Source organism: Heterocephalus glaber, unplaced genomic scaffold (genome assembly GCF_053883595.1).
Source record: "Heterocephalus glaber isolate CG9 unplaced genomic scaffold, H.glaber_assembly_v1.0 deba00001504, whole genome shotgun sequence".
In the NCBI taxonomy this organism is placed as follows: Eukaryota; Metazoa; Chordata; class Mammalia; order Rodentia; family Bathyergidae; genus Heterocephalus; species Heterocephalus glaber.
The window spans coordinates 8,686,532-8,707,572 of record NW_028258324.1 but is presented as its reverse complement, the minus strand read 5'-3'; the positions used below and the strand labels follow the sequence as shown (position 1 = coordinate 8,707,572).

Here is a 21,041-nt window from a genome sequence, read left to right as displayed (position 1 = left end):
AAACAACTCCACTTCAGGGCTCCCAGTGTTACCCTCCCACAGTGACTTGGTGAGAGAGAGCCATGGGGATAGCTGCAGACAGGCAGCAGGCTAGAAAGAGATCCCCGAAGAAATTTAAACTCAGGCCAGGAAGGACACACACCCCACCCAGAGTGGTGAGAAGTCAGGCCCAGCTTGAGTTGTGCTCAGAAACAGCTGGGTCTGAAAGTGTGTGGTGGCATTAAGTACTTGAACCCTTCGCTGCTTCCTACAGCCAGCACAGATTTGAGGTCTGATTGCCTTCCCTATCCACCAACATGAGCAAGGACATGTTTTGGTGTAGATAGTTGCCACAGTTGAGGGGCCTCTGGAATGGGGGCACACCTCACAAACCCACAGGCTGAATGGTTGAAAGGCTAATTGAAAACAGACTTGCTCAACTCCAAATCTGTAAATCCTAAAAGGAAGAGTACACATTAATAAAGTGCTAGCTGAGGTAAACAAAATGATACAAAACATGAATGACCAGATAAGCAAAGAACTAGAGTCCATAAAAAAAGGTTCTAAACAGAAATCCTGAAGAATAAAAATTATATTGAAAGTGTGGAGCCCGCTGCAGACAGGCAGGTCTGCCCACACCCTACTGAGGTCCCCAGTCCGCGGAAGACACCGAATCACCCCACTGCAGACAGGCAGGTCTGCCCATGCCCTATCTAGGTACTGAGTCCCACAGAACATGCTGAATTAGTCCACTGCAGACAGGCAGGTCTGCCCACGCCCTACCGAGGTCCCCAGTCCGTGGAATACGCCGAATCAGCCCGCTGCACACAGGAAGGTCTGTGCATGCCCTACCGAGGTCCTGAGTCACGCGGAAGACACCGAATCACCCCGCTGCAGACAGGCAGCCACCTGGTCCCACACTACAAAGACGCAGAGGACACCAGACCACCAGGCAAAGGTAATGAGTCCCGCTGTTCCCGGCCCAGAGGTAGGGGCTTCTGAGCCATCGTCCCACTACTCCTGGTCCAGAGGAAGGGACTTCCCGGTCACCATCCCTCCTGCTGCTCCCAGCCCAGAGGAAAGGGCTTTTGGGCCACCTTCTGTCCCACTGCTCCTGGCCCAGAGGAAGGGGCTTCCAGGACACCATCCCTCCCACCACTCCCGGCCCAGAGGGAGGGGCTGCTGAGCCACCATCCCACTGCTCCTGGTCCAGAGAAAGGGGCTTCCCGGCCACCATCCCTCCCGCTGCTCCCAGCCCACAGGAAAGGGCTTTTGGGTCACCATCCCTACTGCTGCTCCCAGCCCCTGTCCCACCTCACCCAGCTCAGAGGAGGTAAGCCGTGCAGGTGCTAACAGCCCCCAGCCCCAGTCGAAATGAGAAAACACGTAAATAAGTCTCAAAACCAGACTTCCAGATCACCTACAGCAACCCCAAAGGGAAATGAGATGGACCATTCTGATACTCAACCACCTGGACCCACTGAACTGGCAACAAAAGGGGATCTGGAAAAAGTGAAATCAGAAATAATTTCTCAGATAACAGGAGAAATTGTGCCCCTAGTGCAAGACATAATTAATAAATCTAGAGAGGAGCTGAGGAACATGATGGAATCCCAACATAAGAAACAAATGGAATCCATAAAACAGATGCAAATAGATTTCCAGGACATGAAAAATTCCATTGAAAGTCTACACAGCAGAATGAGTCAATGTTAGGACAGAATTTCAGATACAGAAGATAAGATTGCAATTAGTGACCAGGACAAGAAAAATTGCTTCAAAATTATAAGGGAACATGAGAAATCAATCCAGCAGCTGCTAGATGATGCAAAGAAGAATAACATAAGACTGGCTGGAGTCAGTGAAGAAACAGGAGAAAGTGCAGATGACATAAAAAATCTCTTCACAGAAATAATGGCAGAAAACTTCCCAAGCAGGGGAAAAGAGCTTGACATACAGATAAGTGAGGCATATAGGACTCCAAATAGCCTTGATCAAAAAAAATCTACACATAGGCATATAATTGTTAAGATTCCAGAAACTCAACAGAAGAACAAAGTTCTCCAAGCAGCCAGAGAAAAGAAATCACATACAAAGGAAAGCCCATCAGAATCACAGCAGGCTTCTCAACACAAACCATCAAGGCAAGAAGAGCTTGGAGTGACATATTCCAAGCCCTAAAAGAAAACAGCCTCCAACCCAGATTGACGTACCCTGCAAAACTATCTTTCAAAATGGATGGAGAAATAAAATACTTTCATGACAAAGAGCACCTTAGGAACTTCGTGAATATCAAACCAGCACTCCAAAGAATTTTACACAATATCCTAGGAACAGACATTGAGGATCACAACCCCAGGAAGCAAAGCAGAATGAACCCATCTGGCATGACAAGAAATTAAATGTAAAGGGGGAGAACCCAACAAAAAGAAAAAGTCATGGCAATGACAAGTCAATACGTTTCAGTTATAACCATCAACGTTAATGGTCTCAATTCACCAATCAAACGAAATAGACTGGCAGAATGGGTCAAGAAGCAAAATCCAACAATATGGTGCATACAAGAAACACACTTAATTCAAAAGGAAACTCATAGACTGAAAGTTAAAGGGTGGAAAACAATACTCCATGCAACAGGAACCCGAAAAAAAGCAGGAGTAGCTATCCTCTTTGCAGATCAAGTAGATTTCAAACCAACACTGATTAAGAGAGACAAAGAAGGACACTACATCCTTGTAAAGGGAAGAATCCAACAGGAAGAGATGACAATCATAAATATCTATGCACCAAACACTAGTGCACCCAACTATATAAAACAAATACTAACGGACATGAAAAGTCATATATGCACTAATACAATTGTAGTGGGGGACCTCAACACCCCACTGTCACAAATAGATAGATCAACTAGATCAAAAATAAGTAATGAAATACTAGAACTCAATCAAAGTCTCGAACAAATGAACTTAACAGATGTTTACAGAGTCTTCCACCCCACAAAATCAGAATACACATGCTTCTCTGCTGCACATGGGTCATTCTCCAAAATAGACCACATAGTCATAGAATGTGTTTGAGTAAGTGCAAAGGAATTGAAGTTATCCCCTGTGTATTATCAGACCATAGTGTGATGAAATTGGAGATCCATAGCAGAAAAAACTCAAAATATTTCATGAACATGTGGAAATTGAACAACACACTTCTGAATAACCAATGGGTCACAGAGGAAATTAAAGAAGAAATCAGACAGTTCCTTCAATTAAATGACAATGACAATACAACATATCAGAATCTATGGGACACAATGAAAGCAGTCTTACAAGGGAAATTCATAGCAGTGAATACGCATATTAGGAAAACAGAACGAGCCCAATTAAACAACCTGATGCTGAACCTCAAGCTTCTAGAAAAAGAAGAGCAGGACAACCCCAAAGCTCATACAAGGGAGGAAATTATAAAGATCAGAGGGGAAATCAATGCAATGAGGACTAAGAGAACGATACAAAAAATCAATGAAGCCAAGAGTTGGTTCTTGGAAAGAATCAACAAAATTGACAAACCCTTAGCCAACCTTGTCAGAAAAAGGAAAGAAAAGGCCCAAATCCATGCAATTAGGAATGAAAAGGGTGAAATTACAACAGAACCAGCAGAAATCCAGATGATCATCAATACCTACTTACAGAACCTATACACCAATAAGATGGACAACACAGAAAAAATGGACAGATTCCTAGATACATATGAATTACCAAAGTGGAACGAAGAAGACCTAAAAATTCTGACCAACCCAATATCAATCAATGAAATTGAAAATATAATTAAAAACTTATCAACTAACAAAAGCCCGGGCCCTGATGGCTTCACTGCTGAATTCTACAAGACATTTAGAGAGGAACTGCAGCCACTACTGTTTAAACTCTTCAATGAAATTGAAAGGGAAGCAATACTCCCAAATTCATTCCTGGAAGCAAGCATCACCTTGATCCCCAAAGCAGAGAAAGACCCAACCAAAAAAGAGAACTATAGGCCAATCTCACTAATGAACATAGATGCAAAAATCCTTAATAAGATACTGGCAAACAGAATGCAGAAGATCATCAAGAAGATCATACACCCTGATCAAGTGGGATTCATCCCAGGGATGCAGGGATGGTTCAATATACAAAAATCAATCAATGTAATACACTGTATCAATACAGCCAAGGACAAAAACCATATGATTATCTCCATAGATGCAGAAAGAGCATTTGACAAAATCCAACATGCATTTATGATAAAAGCCCTACAAAAAATTGGAATAGATCATCTCTACCTCAAACTGATAGAAGCCATCTATGACAAACCAACGGCCAATATCATACTAAATGGTCAAAAACTGAAATCCTTCACACTAAAATCAGGAACAAGACAAGGATGTCCACTATCACCACTCTTGTTCAATATAGTTCTGGAAACATTAGCCACGGCAATTAGACAAGAGAAAGAAATAAAAGGAATAAAGATGGTAATGAAGAAGTCAAATTGTCATTATTTGCAGATGACATGATACTCTATATAGAAGACCCCAAGAACTCCACCAAAAGTCTTCTAGACTTAACAACCAAATTCAGTCAAGTAGTTGGTTACAAGGTCAACACACAAAAATCAATAGCTTTCCTCTACACCAATGACAGACTCACTGAGAGAGAAATAGGGCAAATAATTCCTTTCACAATAGCATCCAAAAAACTGAAATACCTAGGAATCATCCTAACGAAAGAAATCAAAGACCTCTTCTCTGAAAACTATGGCACTCTGAAAAGAGAGATTGAAGATGATATCAGAAAATGGACAGACATCCCCTGCTCCTGGGTAGGAAGGATTAATATAGTGAAAATGGCCATACTTCCAAAACTGCTATATAGATTTAATGCAATTCCAATTGAGATCCCAGCAGCATACTTCATAGACCTCGAGAAAAAAATCCAAAAATTCATTTGGAGCAAGAAGAGACCTAGAATAGCAAAAGCAATTCTAGGTAACAGAGACATGGCAGGGGGTATCACAATCCCCAACCTGAAACTATACTACAAAGCTACTGTGATAAAAACAGCATGGTACTGGCAAAGAAACAGACCTGAGGACCAGTGGAACAGATTAGAAGATGCAGAAACAACTCCAGACACACTCAGCCATCTCATCTTCGACAAAGGAGCCAAACACCCTCACTGGAGGAAAGATAGCCTCTTTAATAAATGGTGCTGGAAAAATTGGGCTTCAACTTGCCAAAGATTAAAACTAGACCTATATCTCTCACCATGCACTAAACTAAAATCAAAATGGATTAAAGATCTAAATATTAAAATAGAAACTCTGAACCAGTTGGAACAGAGGTTAGGCAGAACTCTTGAAGACATCAGTGTAGGAAAAGATTTTATGAACAAAACCTCAGTTGCCCGTGAACTAGCACAGACAATCAACAAATGGGATCTCTTCTTATTAAAAAGCTTCTGCACAGCAAGAGAAACCACCAGCAGTATGAAGAGACAACCCACAATGTGGAAAAAAATCTTCACCTGCTCTTCCTCAGACAAAGGTCTACTATCTCAAATCTATAAAGAACTTAGAAAGATCAGACCTCCCAAATTTAAAGATCCAATCCAAAAATGGGCATCTGAAATGAACAGACATTTCTCAGACAAAGAAGTAGAAATAGCAAATAAATACATGAAAAAATGTTCAACATCACTGGTCATTCGAGAGATGCAAATGAAAACAACGCTGAGATTCCACTTCACTCCAGAAAGAATGGCTGGTATCATGAAATCAACCAATAACAAATGCTGGTGGGGCTGTGGGGAAAGAGGCCCTGCTCCACTGCTGGTGGGAGTGTAGACTGGTGCAAGCATTGTGGAAATCAGTATGGAGATACCTCAAAGAACTAGGACTGGAAGTCCCATTTGACCCCGCTATTCCACTGCTGGGAATCTTCCCCAAAGAATTAAAAGAATCATACCACAGTGATATATGTGCACCCATGTTCATAGCAGCGCAGTTTATAATAGCTAAAACTTGGAAACAGCCCAAATGCCCATCAACTGGAGACTGGATAAAGAAAATGTGGGTTTTTTATAAAATGGAGTACTACTCAGCCATAAAAAATGAGAAATTAGAGACATTTATAGCTAAGTGGATGCACATTGAGGCAATACTCTTAAGTGAAATAAATAGGACACACATGTGTAAATACCGAATAGTTTCTCTGGTGTAAGAAACTGAAAGTGTAAATAAGGTCTAAATGTATAATAGGTAATGTGAAATAGGAAGAAAAGGGCAAAGGGGAAGGAAGTGGGAGGGATAGGGGAAAGGACAGAAGGGAATGGGATTAATATGAGAAAATGGAAAAATAGGAACAAAATCTTTGTAAATAGGGAGGACTGGAGGGGTTGAAGGGAGGGCTGGGCAAGGGTGAAAAATAAGAACCAAGAGAGACTATGTGAAGGTGCAAATTTCCAATGATGAATGTCATTATATTGTATACCTAAAATGTACCAATGATTAGAATGAATAATAGATAATGTAAAATAGAAAGAAAAGGTCCAAAGGGGTAGGGGTAGTGGGAGGTGCAGGGGAAAGGAAAGAAGGGAAAGGAAAAAATGATGAGAAATGGAAAAAATGGAAATAAAGTCTTTGTCAATAGGGAAGGGTGGAGGGCATGAAGGGAGGGCTAGGAATGGGGAAAAAATCAGAATCAAGATGCATTATATAAAGGTACACTTCCCAATGAGAAATGTAATTGTGTTGTATACCTACAATGTACCAATAAAAGAATTTAATACAAAAAAAATCCAATATCCTTTCATAATAAAAACTGAAGAAAATACATATAAAAGGACTTTATCTCAATCTGATAAAAGCCATTAATGACAAACCAACAACCAACATCATAGTAAATGAAGAGAAGCTAAGGCTTTCCCTCTAAAATCAAGAACAAGATAAGATGCCCACTATCACCACTACTGTTTAATACAGTTCTCAAAACATAAGCCAGAGCAAGCATGCAAGAGAAAGAAATAAAAGGGGTATGTATAGGAAAAGGAGAATTCAAATTATCATTATTTGCATATGATATGATCTGCTACTTAGAAGGCCCCAAAAACTTTACCGAAAGATTCCTAGGATTAACCAAATTCAGTAGCATAGCAGTATAGAAAGTCAGCACTCAAAAATCAATAATGTTCCTATACAGCAATAACAAACTCACTGAGAAGGAAATAAAGAAAACAGTAACTTTCACAACAGCATCAAGAAAAATGAAATATTTAGAAAGTAACCTAACCAAGGAAGTGAAAACTTCTACAATGAAAACTATAGTACTCTGAAAAAGGAGATTGAAGAGGACATCAGAAAATGGAATGATATCTCCTGTTCCTAGATAGGCAGGACCAATATAGTGAATATGGCCATACTTCTTAAACTTATATACAGATTTAATGCAATCCCAATCAAAATACAAATAGCATTCACTTCAGAACTACAGAAAATCATCCTAGTTATCATGTGGCACCAGAAGAGACCTAAAATAGCAAAAGCAATTCTGGGTAACAAGGGCAAGGTAGGAGGAATCACAATCCAGACCTGAAGTTATACTATAAAACTGCAGCAAAAAAAAAAATAGCATGGTAGTGGCAAAACAAACAGGCATGGGTAAATGGAACAGAATACAATATGCAGAAACAACTTCAAATATATTCAGCTAACTAATCTTTGACAAAGCCACCAAAAATTAAACAGTAGAGGGAAGATAGGCTCCTGAAATAATGGTGCTGGGAAAATTGGCTATCCACATGCAGAAAGATTGAATGTAGACCCACATCTCTCACCATGTACTAAACTAAAATCAAAATGGATCAAACATCTAACTATTACAACAGAAACAATCTGCTGGAAGATAAAATAAGTAAAATTCTTAAAGACACAGGCATAGGCAAGGACTTTCTAAACAGAACCCCCCACTGCAAAAGAGATAACACCAAGAATTAACAAATGGGATGATATCAATTTTAAAAAGCTTTTGCATAGCAAAAGAAGCAACCAGTAGAGTGAAAAAACCTATTCAATGGGAAAAAGTTGTGTTTGTTTTTTTTTGGTACCAGGGATTGAACTCTGGACCTTGCACTTTCGAGGCAGGCAGGCAGCGGAACCACTGAGCTAAATCCCCGGCCCCATAATTTTTGTTTTGCATTTTTTTTTTTTTTTGGTACCGGGGATCAAACTCGGGACCTTGCACTTGCAAGGCAGGTGCTGAAACCACTGAGCTAAATCCCCGGCCCTGGGAAAAAGTTTTTACCAGCTATTCCTTGGACAGAGGACTAATATCTAGATATATAAAGAACTGAAAAAAATTCGACTCTCTCAAAAGACTCAAAATATGAGAAACTGAAATGAGCACATACTTCTCAGAAGAAGTACAAATGGCTAATGAATACATAAAAAAATGTTCAACATCACTGGTCATTAGAGAAATGCAAATTAAAATTATACAAAGATTCCATCTTAGTCCAGAAAGAATGGCCATAATCAAGAAATCAGATAACTGCTGGTGAGATGGTGGGGGAAAAGGAACCCTTCTTCATTGTTGGGAAAGTAAACTGTACAACCATTATGGAAATCAGAAAACACTAAAACAAGAAATTCCATTCCCAGCTATTTCCCTCCTAGGTATCTTCCCAAAGAGTTAAAGACATCATATTATTTATGTTTATAGCAGGACAAATGACAGTAGCTAAATCTCAGAAGCAGCCCATGTGTCGATCAAAAATACAAAGAAAATGTAGTCTTTATACACAGTGGAGTATTACTCTGCCACAAAGAAGGATAGGCTTGAGTCATTTGTAGGAAAATAGACGCACCTTGAGACCATAATGTTAAGTAAATGTTAAATCAAACACACAAACCTAAATATCACATGGTTTCTCTTATATGAGAAACTCAAAATATAAAGAACAAAATAAAAGATAATAGGTAAAGAGATGGAGGGGAAAAGAGCAGGAAAAGAAAAATACAGCTTGGAAGGAAGGGAAGGGCAGAGGATATAAAAAATTAAGATGTGTTGTATACATGTACCAACTCCTCACAATCAATGTACTCATTATGTACTAAAAACATTTACTAATTTTAAAAAAAGGCAGCATGTGACAAGAGCAAAAGAAAAAAGCATCACACACAAAAGAATATGATCCCTCAGATAGTGTGACAGATTGACATGTACCTTATATTCTTCTTGCTGTTTCCTGCAGTTTCTGTCATCACACTGGGGATTTGGCTTCATGGACATAGTAGGAAAAAAATCCTGCATTGCATTGTACCCAAGGTAAAAACTAACAGTCCCAAAATTTAACAGGAACCTAGAAAAACAAATCATGGTAGACATATATAAAGAAATAAAACTGTAAAAATTCTAGAAGGAAGTGAGCTTTTAAAACATGATTTGGGAGTAGGTAATAATTTTTGTAACATGTAAGCCGGAAAACAGACCTTTTCTCTCTTGTTTACAGAGCCTGGCTCAGAGAAGATACTTTCACATTTGTTGAATGAAGGATGGAAAAAAAATATTAATCTGTTTTATTAATTGTAAAATGCACCATTTTTTAACTCCTAATAAAGATAAAATGCTGGCAATTATAAAAATTAAAAGGTTTTAAGAAACACACTGATTTTAGAAATATTAAAATGTGAGGAGTGTTTTTAAAATCTCTGAAATATTAGTACTAAATCTACTTAATATTTTTAAGTTAGTTATTATGAAAATTATATAAAGTATACAATCTTGAATGTACAGATCAATAAAATTTTTTTTTTTTTGGTACCAGGGATCGAACTTGGTCCTTGTGCTTTCAAGGCAGGCGACAGAGCCACTGAGCTAAATCCCCGGCCCCAGAGCAATAAAATTTTGTCTTCCACTCCTAGATCAAGATATTGAGCATTTCCAGCATCCCAAAATCTCCTTTGTGTCCCCTTCCCTCTCAAATGTGATTCCCTTTAAAAGCTTCTGTATAGAATAAAAATCATGAATAAAACACAAATGATGGAAGGCAAAATATTTACAAATGCATGCTTTTAATATACAATTTAGAAAAACAAAAGAACAAAGGGTATTTTAAAATATAATTCACAGAAAAATATAAGTGCCCAACTCTTTTTATAAATAAATGGAAATTAAAATGAAGTACCCATTTTTTGTTAATCAGATTGACAAAGCCTAAAGAGCTTGATAATATCAAATGTTTTTAAAGGTATGAGTGACCAGGTACTCCTACACTATCATGGGAATGAAAGATCCTTTTACAAGGGAAATTGGGTAATATTTGTTGAAATAAATTCCATTTATAAAGATTTTTACTGTACAGAAACCCACTACTCAATGATACAATGTAAGATGCTTGAAGGATTGTTATTAAAAACCACAAAAAAATGTAAGTGGACTAAATGTCCATCAACAGAAGCTGGTTAAACATTTAACATATCCTTAGGGAATACTTTATAGTTTCCACACTATAAAATGTTTGGCTTATATAGGACCTACCAAACTTTGTCCAGGCTATTTGCTCTGATATGACATAGCCCTAGACTGTTGGCTTCAGAGTTCTTTTTTTTCCTGGTACCGGGATCAAATATGACCTTGCACTTGCAAGGCAGGCATGACATCACTGAGCTAAAGCCCCAGCCCTTCAGAGTTCTTATGTATACATTTACAATTTCTTTGCAGGCAGCTGACATTTATCACTGTTATCAGGATGCTTCCTTATAGGATGTTGCAATTTATTATTCTGTGAGGCTTAGGAAATATAATTAAACTTATTAAAGTTGTACAGTGAGAAAAAAATAGCTTGAGTTAGGATCTCTGCTTTTAATGGAAGTTGGCTCACAAACTGACATAAATATTAGCTGCACAGAAACTTTTTTCTTTCTTTTTTAGCTATGGTTAAAAAGTGTAGCTGTGGGGATCTGTTTTTGGATAACAAAAATATTTCTCTGATGAATATTTACTCGTGTACATTATTTTTAGTAAGAATTAGGCTAAGATAGTGGAAGCAAATGTGCTTATGCCTAAGTATTCACCTACTGGTCAGGTCTGCAGAGATTTAACTCATTTGATGAAATATAGTCATGTATCGCAGAATGACATTTCTGTCAATAACAAACCACATACACTGCTGTGGACCCAAAATATTATATAGCCTAGTATCTATAGCCATCTTAGTTTGCATAAGTTCATTCTATAATGTTTGCACAATGATGGAATAGATGCATTTCTCATAACATATCCCTGTAATTAAGCAATGCACGACTGTAAATACACCAGGATCACTGTAATGTTTAACAAGAGCTATGCACGGAATTACTGACATTCATGTACACATACACATGTGTATTAATGTATGTGATACTAATGTATTAAATACATTGATATATTTATGTATAATAAAAAGTACATATATATAATACACACATCACATATAAAATTTGAAAAATAACATTAAATTTTAAAGTCAAATATTCAGCTGGCAATTTCAATTTTTGAAATAGTTCATGAAATATATTTACTTTTATCAAAAGCATGCAAAACTATTCAGAAAAATTAGCCCTGACTTACTTTAACACATTTTGTACCAAGATTCCTGCAACAACTCCCATAGTGGTTGGAAGACTGGCTGCACAAACACCTTCTCGTTTCAGAGTCTTTTCATCAATATTTGCAGCAACCACAAGTGGTGGCGCACACTATACAAAACAGAATAAAGAAAACAATTTCAAGAGAAATAGAGAAAAGAATGAGATGTTCCAAGTAGTATTCCATCACATTTGAGTTTGTTTTCCGTTAAATTGCAATACACTTTCAATTCCCCTTAAAATTCTATTACCTAACAATGAAAAATGATCCAAAACAAATAATGCATACCGCAAAACAAGCAGATTCTCCAGGAATAATGAGCTGGATATGCCCTGAAACCGCATTTTCACTGACCCCAGATTCCATCCATGTTTGCCCAAGTTCATTACAAGCCTTAATAGAAATAGGTGAAAACACAAGGAAAAAAATGAAAAAGCACAAAATAATTTCACTAAGTTTTTTGTGAAATATTAGGTTGTAACTGAATAGCTCACCAAGAGTTTCTAAAATTTCCTGGATGAAAAAAGACTGCAAATAACTGAATTTTCTGGCAATTACCACGCTCTATTAAAGAGCAAACTGTCAGAAACTCAAAAAGCAGACAGTAAATAGCTACCTATTAAATTGAACTGTAGTTTGGAAAAATTTATTTTTCTAAAATTTCAGCAACAAAAAAAGCAAAATATCATTTAAAAGTTAATTTTTTTTAAAGATTTTTATTTTTGAGAAATTATGTTTTTAGTCAATGTATTTATACATTTATATAAGGTAAAAAGTTAAAGCCAATAGTGATCAAGAATACATTTTACAAAATATTCATGTGTTTTAAAAATCACACATCAGAAGTATTTGCTATTTTCTACTGTGTAAAAGAAAGGGTTATGCTAACGTATGTCACAGTAACAAGGCTAGACAGGTCCCACAGTTATCATTAATTTTAAAAGTAGGCTAAGAAAACATTAAAAATAAAACACAAAAATAGGTTTAAATTCAGAACTGCTTGTAGGTTGGCAACTGTATACTGATAGAATATACAGGAAAAAAGACAAGTCCATAAGTGCAATATCTTACATAACAGGAATACTCACTGTATTTATTGCCATTCGAGCTTCAAAATTGTCCACACAGCTAAGAACTAGATCGATGGGCTTTCCTTCTTCTAGCCCACCATTACTAGTTTAAAAAAAATGTTTTTTCAAAAGTCAGGAAACAAAATACATTCTAATAGGACTTTATTCAGTTTTATTCTTTCATTACATGATACAATATAAATATAGCATAGTATTTAATAGTAATGATCCTATAAATATCAAGTGTTGATAATGGTTAACATTACAAGGGTGAAGGATGTACAGTCTATTCAGAAAAGTTACAATTTCCCAGACTTATTCATACTCACCACTGATGTAAATTTAGTAAAACTTAATCAAATGCAATTTATTATTTCCTAAAAGAAAATCATTTTCAGAGAAAAATGCAATCTAGAACACAGAACTTAAATTTAGGCAGCCTTTGTTAAATTGTAATTTTCAGGGTTTTTTTTTTCTTTTTGCTTATTTTTTTCACTGTTTCTTTGGACGGTATTTTTTACTGGGCTTCTAATACATAAAAATTACTATTTTTAAAAACAAAAGTATATGTAAATCTGCAAATTCACAGACTTAATAGTTTTCTAATACTCATTTAGCTGAGCTGCATATTCTACAAAATATTCATAAGTAAAAGTTTTACCTTATTCTATCCATAAAATGTTGAAAGTTTTCTACTGTGGTTATATTATAGTTGTGTACTTCAAAAAGAACATCAGGATTAATGTTCCTAAGAGTGAAAAAGGAAATAATTTATAAAGCAGTTAGTAGTAAGAATGTAAGAAAAAGCAGAAACAGGCTGGGGATTTAGCTCAGTGGTTCCAGCACCTGCCTCACAAGCGTAAGGACTGGAGTTTGATCTATGGCACCAAAAAAAAAAAAAAGAAAAAGCAGAAAGGAAAGCATTCAATAAACTCAAGAGTATTTAACATACTTTAAACAAGTGGAATTCAAGCCATTCAAAGAAAATCCAAAATCTTGTTCTACCTCTTTTGTCCCACTTCAAGGACTAGGTTTAAAAAGGTATAGAATGTCATGAAGATTATGAAAAATTTGCTGCCCCAACCTGGATCAATCTGTGTGAAGGACTACTTCTGGTAGCTATTGTTCAGCCTGACAAAAGAGCTTCTTTGTTCCCTATCCAATTGAGTACATGGAGGTTGGGCCTCTTAATATACTTATACTGAACTGAACAGGTGCTGGCAAACTCTGATCCTTGACCAAATCTGGCCAGCCACTTGTTTTTGTACAGCCTTTGAGCCATAATGGTTGAGAAAAAAAAAAAAATCAAAAGACTATTTCATGACATGAAAGTAATATAAAATTCAAATTTCAAAATCCAAAACTATGTTTTATTTGAGCAAAGACTTGCTCTTTCATATTTGGGTTATCTATGGCTGTGATCACACTACAACCCCCATAGTTAAGCAATGGCAATGGTGACCATATGGCCCTCCAAAGCTAAAATATATACTACATACCCCTACAGAAAAAGGTCCAAGAGGTAAAAGAATTCTTTGCACAATTGAAATCTGCATTTTTACAGTGAAAAGTTAAAGTCCATTTATACATTAGGTCAACTCACACTATATATACAAAATAAGATTTCACTGAATATGGTCATTAATTGCAATTCCATGTACCTCAGAGTATGTTCTGCTGCTTGCACTTTACTCAATCCTGCTTGATGAGGTTGGAAGAAAAGTCTATTCATATTGGCCAGTTCCACCTTGTCATAGTCAAAGAGCAGCAACTAAAACAAAAATAGTAGTATTTCAATGGAAAACATACTGAAAACTAAAAATAACTAATCATAAACAGGTAGACTTTGTACTTGATGGGTTTAATAGTTTGATAATAACATTAGCCAACTCTAAGACACTAGGTGCCATATATTAATTCACTGAATGTTCATGTGAGGAAAACACATAGGTACTATTATTCTCATCCCAGAGATGAGGCAACTAAAGCACTCATGGCCCAGAGACCACTCAGCTAATATGTAGTAAAAACCGGATTCAAATTCAGGAACTCTCAATCCAGCATCTGTCCTCTAAACACAATGCTGTGCTGCCTCTAAATGGATTCACTGTGAAATTAATGCGCATTTCATTCCAATTTTAAAAACTTGTGCCAAAATCCTACTTCATTTGTATTTCTTCAAAAAAAAGTAAAAAAGAACCCTTTGGATAAATGAAATCTTTAAATAAGATTTTAAAAATGTAACTTAAAACAATAGTACAATCCGACTTCTTTTGTATAACACAATACATACCCATGCCTAGGCTAAAACATTATACCAAAGAGAATTACTAACCAACCAGTTGATTGTCTCCTGCTATATTTTTAGGCTTATATTAAACAATATTTGTCACATACACTATTTCAAATGATCAGAAGATGACATTTCTTATCCATAAGAACACATTAGAGCCAAGGATTTCCAAGATCCCTTCCTTATCTAAAATTCTGTAGTGTCTAATGTAATTCTCAATACCCTAAATTTAATAATTAAAAATAGAATTTTATTTGATATAGAAACATAAAAAAATTAACACAGTCCATAACAACACTCAAAGGCCTCTTTTTAATATCTTGCTAGAAAATACATATATCACTATGCCTTCTATAGGGTTCTAATCCTACTTAGTCTCCAAAACATGGTTTACTTAAACTCATTCAACAAATATTTACCAGGTAATGCAGAGTATTAAATCTGAGTTTCTGCCTCATTACTTGTTCATAAGTTGCAGGAAATCAAAATTTTAGAATTGAAAGTATGAGTTGTTGAATCCCACTAATTAGCTTTGATCGCTGATAAACCACTTTGATACTTGAGGCCTGTATTTTTAATCTGTAAAACAAAGCACCTGATCTAGATGTAGTGATACAGGTTGCTCCAGATGCTTTCTGTGATCTGAAATTGGCTTTGGGTCTCCCAGACTCTACTTCCCTGTTCAACTTCATCAACTTCTTATTAATCTGTTTTATAGATTAAAGAGTCCCTGGAACTCATCTGCTTAGACTCTTAGTTTACAAACTTGAGTGCACACTGGGATCACTTGGATAGTTACTAAAAATATAGATGTTTGGCCAGAAATTTAGGTCAGTGGTTCTGCCGCCTGCCTCACAAACAGAAGGTCCAGAGTTCAATCCCCGGTAGCCGCCACCCCCCCCAAAAAAAAAAAAATAAATATATATATATATATGGATAGATGTTTGCATCTCAACTCCAGAGATTCTGATGCTTCCTATCATGGAGTACAGTCTGGACATCAGAATTTTTTAAACTTCCCAGTTAACTGTAATTAAAGCAATAACTGAATAATTAATATACTAGATCTTTGCTACTTAAAATATGATCTGGTTGAGCAGAATGAGTATCACTTGGAGTTTGTTAAAAGGCCAAAAGCACTTTCCCAATTTTAATATACAGTGGACCCTCAAGTTATGACTGGCCTGGCATATGAACAACTTGGGTTACAACTGGAATTTCAGTTTTGACTTACGAACAGTCTTGAGTTGCAACCTGAATGCCAGCCGCTTGTGCTTCCAGATGGTCTCAGATACAGATTTAATCCTTAAAACTTCTAGAAGGAACATTACATCCTTTCCTGTGTGGGGTCAACTGAGAAATCCTGGGCCAGTGTCTCTCTAAGGACACTGAGATCTGCCTGTGTATAGGAGAGAGACTTTGAAGGCTGTGTAGAGGAGCCGGAGTCTTCATTGACCAACTTGAGTTACAACCAGCCCCCAGAAACAAACTGAGTTCGTAAGTCAAGGGTCCACTGTTAAACTGGGGATCTGGCTAATGATACTTTGGGAACATGACTTGGAGTAGCAAAAGTCTGATGGGTTTCAAAGTTTAGCACCCTGAATGTCATCAGGATCACCTGATAACATAATGGCAATTACTAGGACTACCTGACAGAACATCAAAACCACTGAAGTAGGGTCTGGCAATCTGTGTTTTAATAAGGGTTCCTGTTCTGGTAACATAATCATGATTTCAATGATCTCTAACATCCCTGCTCAATCAGCCAGGTACTAAAATCAGCAATATGCAATGTCTGGCCTGACTTTGTAAACCTCACGAAAAAAATCAAAGTTTTAATAAACAATTTTTGTATTTTGGTGTTATTGTTTTTATACTGATGAATGTGTGACAATTTTGAAACCACTTTAAGAGTTTGGGTGGACCAACATATTAAAAAGCATCCATTAACCATATGGAAAAAAAAGTTTGCTTTATCAAAATGACAAATTAAGGCATACAATTGTGGAAAGCTTATTATTAAACCACTTTGTATCTAACATTATAGACTTTGGCTTTATAGATATAAGATTGATAGATTGATTTCTGGTATAAGGTTACTTCTCCTTCCTATACACAATCCAAATAAATTTTAAAAAGAATTAAAAAAAAAAAAAAATGAACCAGGCATGGTGGTACACACCTATAATCCCAGCACTCAGGAGGCTGAGGCAGGAGGATAGTGACAAGTTCAAGGCCTGCCTAGGCTACATCATAAATTCAAGGCCAGCGTGAACTACATAGCAAGGCCCTGTTTTAAAAAAAAAAGAAAAGCACAGCAAAAGAAATCACTAATAGAGTAAAGAAATACCCATTTCAATTTTAGTTAAGTGCATTGTGAGAGATAGTCGTCAGAGTTTTAATCTTCAGCATGTGGAAAGCCAGTTTTCCCAGCATTATTTATTAAAAGAGACTCTTCCAGTGAAGGGTTTGGCCTCTTTGTCAACAATAAAGTGGCTGAGTGTGTTTCAAGTTGTTTCTGCACCTTCTAATGTGTTCCACTGATCCTCAGGTCTGTTTTTGTTGCCAATACCATACTGTTTTTATCACAGTAGCTTTGTAGTATAATTTCAAGTCAGGGATTTTGATGCCCCTACATTGCCTTTATTGCCCAGAATTGCTTTTGTTATTCTAGACTTTATCAATTTAAGTCTTCTTTTCTAAGATTCTATATCTAAGAGACTTAAATCTAAATTGTTTATATATTACCCCAACCAAAACATTCTTGGACACAGTCCTTGTTTAGCAACAGTATCAGCTTTCATTTGGAAGAGATATGTCATAACTTTTTGGGTGAAAGAACAATCTGAATATACACCACAAATCAACAGACCATTAGTAATGAGGAAGAAAAGGTCCTTAATTTGTACCTGATTTGCTCCAGGGGTGAATTCTCTATATGACAGGCAAAGAGAAATATTTTTACCTTACCAATGCCACATCTTGTCAGCATTTCAGCAGTCACACTACCAACTCCACCAACACCTACTACTGCTACAGCAAAGGTACGGATTTTCTGTGAAACACAAATTCATATATACATTGGTTAATAACTCTTCATCTAATTTGTCACCAGAAATTACTTTCATTTACTGAAATCTTCAGAAATGTTGAAAGGTTTATCATACCTCATAGTCGCTTACAATTCCCATTCGTTTCAATGCCATCAGGCGGCTTAGAACAAAGAAAAAAAAGGTTTTAATGCTTACAGTGTTAGTTAATAGTGATATAAACATACATCAACATGGAAAATAAACAAAACTCTTCTGGTATCCCTCCTTTGAAAGGAAGAATCTGTCAGCTAGTTTTTATCAGATGAAACTAAATTACTGCGTAGCTTTAAAAATAGATGGTTAAAAAAAAAATAGATGGTTATGTGGCCCCCCAGGTATAGCCTGTGAAACAATTTTTTAAAAAGCTCCTTCTGTGTTCTAATTTGAAGCCAAGATCCACGTGTACTGACTTAAATGTTAAGGGCCAAAGTGAAATTTAAACATAGACATTTAATGTTAATGCTCAATCTCCATCATCAGAATAAGCTCGTGGCTAGAATTCTATTCACTTGTTCCCTCTCCTCTTAATGGATGTCTATTTTTAGTAAGCACCTACTGTATGCCAAGGACTCTCAGAGGCACTCTAGCTAGTTACTGCTAATCTGCTCTATTCTCTTAAGTTTTTAAGCTTTATATGTGTGTACAGTTTAAAGCTATACACATACGTGTAATTTTTATTTGCTTATACTAAAGGAGTCAAACATCTACTAGGCTTGTTAGAAAATTCAGTAGTCCTCTGTTCCAGCTCCCCTTTCCTGTCTTCGCTAATTTTCAGCCCTATCATCATCATATCTCCAAGGTATATGCTAACATTATTATTTATTTTCAGTCTTATGCCTTATCTGAAGATTTTACTCTTACCATCCATCCCTACTAAACACACACACACACACACACACACACACACACACACACACACACACACATCCCTATCCCATCAGCTTCCCAATACTGTTCTATGATCATCTTGGTTCAATATTATCCATTCACAACTGAGAGTGCAGTATTTTAAAGCCTCTCCTTCCCCCCTACTAACTCCATTCTTCAAGGTAATAACTGTGTCTTTCCTTATTCTTAATTTCCTATGTATTTTCACTTACTAAATCCAAAATCTCTTCATTGGTTCTCTAAAATCCCTTTAGATACATACAGTCATATGCATGAGTTCTTCTATCAATGTCATATTTGTGTGTTTGGGGTGGGTACTGGGGACTGACTCTAAGGCCTTCACGCTAAGCTTCATCTCTAGCCCTCTTTTTTGTAGTACTGGGGATTGAACTCAGGACCTTCCACTTGCGAGGCAGGTGGCAGCACCACTGAGCTAAATCCCCAGCCCTCTATCCCTTTCTAAAAAGAAAAAAAAATGTTTTAAAGACAGGGTCTCACTAAATCACCTAGACTTGAGATCCTCCTTCTTTGGCCTCCCAGAGTAGTGGGATAATATGTGCAACTCAATGTTTTATCTTCTTCTTCTTTTTTTTTTTGTACTAGGGATCGAACTCTGGACCTTGCACTCACAAGGCAAGCAAGGTGCCACTGAGCTAAATCCCCGGCCCTCAATGTTTACCTTCTTAAAGATGAACATATCTCCTAGAATCTGATACAGCGTTTCAGCCTACTATACATATAGCTCCGTTCCTGGGATCTCCCTTCATAATTATACTACAAATTTTGATTTATCTCATATTAATCTCATGAGTCTTTGTATCATACAGCTCAGTGATTCTAAAGTGTGGTCTGTACAGCAGCACTAGCTCCTGAGAACTGACTAGAAATTCAATTTCTTGGGTCTCATCCCATCTTCTAAATCAGAAATTTTGGATGTGAGGCTATCGTGGCTTTTCTCCTGATAGCCCATCCTGTGTCCTCCAGGGTGTACTGTTATCTTGTTTTTTCCTCTTTTACTTGGCCCAAGCTTGATCTGTAGAGCCAGTTTCTCTCTCACTCTTCACTTTTACGTTTTTAAATAAACTTTGCTACTGTTAAAAAAAATTTTTTTTAGATGTGGAGCCCATTTTAACAAGCCTTCCAAATAATTCTGATGCAAACTATAGTTTGAAGCCCTCTGCTATAGGTTATTTCTCAATTTATTCTCTTATGATTAGAACATCTTTCAGTAGTTTTACAAAGAGAACTACCAAGGTAAATTGTGAGAACATGAATGCTGGAATTTAATAAAAATTCTATTGTTAATAAAAACGGTAAAGAGTAGGTAAATTATAGAAAGCCACAAATACATAAGTAACTCACAGTTTAACTAGATATATAAGTCTAAAGTTGGGAAAAAATTTTCCCTTAAAATTTCTAAGTTATTACTCTAGTGACTAGTTCTAGGTAGTTATATAGTATTTTACAATGTGTCTTATGTGAATCAATTTTCATCCATTGTGTTGAGTTCTTTTTTTTTTTTTTTTTTTTGCAGTACCGGGGATTGAACTCAGAACCTTGGATTTCCAAGATAGGCACAGTGCCACTGAGCTAAATCCCTGGCCCTTATTGTGTTGAGTTTTTGACGGACCTTTTCAAACTAAGAAACTTACATTTTTGAGTTCTGGGAATTTTCTTTAAAAATTAGTTATTTTCTTGCTTGCTTTGTTTTTCCTGGATTTTTCTGGCACTGCTATTATTTGGAAGTTGGTCCCCCTGGACCAGACCTTTATTTCTACTTTTTCTAGGTCCAATTTTGCATTGTTTTAGTTTTCTGTTCTGGGTCATCTTTCAACTTTATTTCCTAATCCTTCCATTGAGATTTTCATTTCTGTTATCATCTCCATTCACAAAGAATTCTTTTCAGTCATCTGTATGATGCTTTTTATAGTACCTTGTTCCTAGTCCATTTATATAATAACTTTTCTTATATGAGGATACTAATAGTAATTTAGAGGAATGTGTTTCCTATCCAAATTACTATTTTTATTTTGTTTCTGTCATGTTAGGAGATTCAGCCTTTGTTT

General features: G+C 36.5%; 1 protein-coding gene across 3 annotated transcripts in view; it reads right to left on the bottom strand.

The window, feature by feature from the left end:
* Positions 1-21,041, bottom strand: part of Uba5 (ubiquitin like modifier activating enzyme 5) — a 28,412-nt gene that overhangs the window by 2,372 nt on the left and 4,999 nt on the right. For 2 of the 3 annotated variants that reach the window (XM_004834234.4, XM_004834233.3), the window contains exons 2-9: positions 18,163-18,208; positions 17,961-18,050; positions 14,364-14,473; positions 13,364-13,450; positions 12,721-12,805; positions 11,921-12,025; positions 11,615-11,742; positions 9,230-9,365 (exon numbers count right to left, since the gene is read on the bottom strand). In XM_004834234.4, the coding sequence (XP_004834291.1) occupies positions 9,230-9,365; positions 11,615-11,742; positions 11,921-12,025; positions 12,721-12,805; positions 13,364-13,450; positions 14,364-14,473; positions 17,961-18,050; positions 18,163-18,208 (787 nt within the window). Of the gene's footprint in view, positions 1-9,229; positions 9,366-11,614; positions 11,743-11,920; positions 12,026-12,720; positions 12,806-13,363; positions 13,451-14,363; positions 14,474-17,960; positions 18,051-18,162; positions 18,209-21,041 lie in introns of those variants that run through there. The other variant, XM_021243800.2, reaches the window with a different exon arrangement.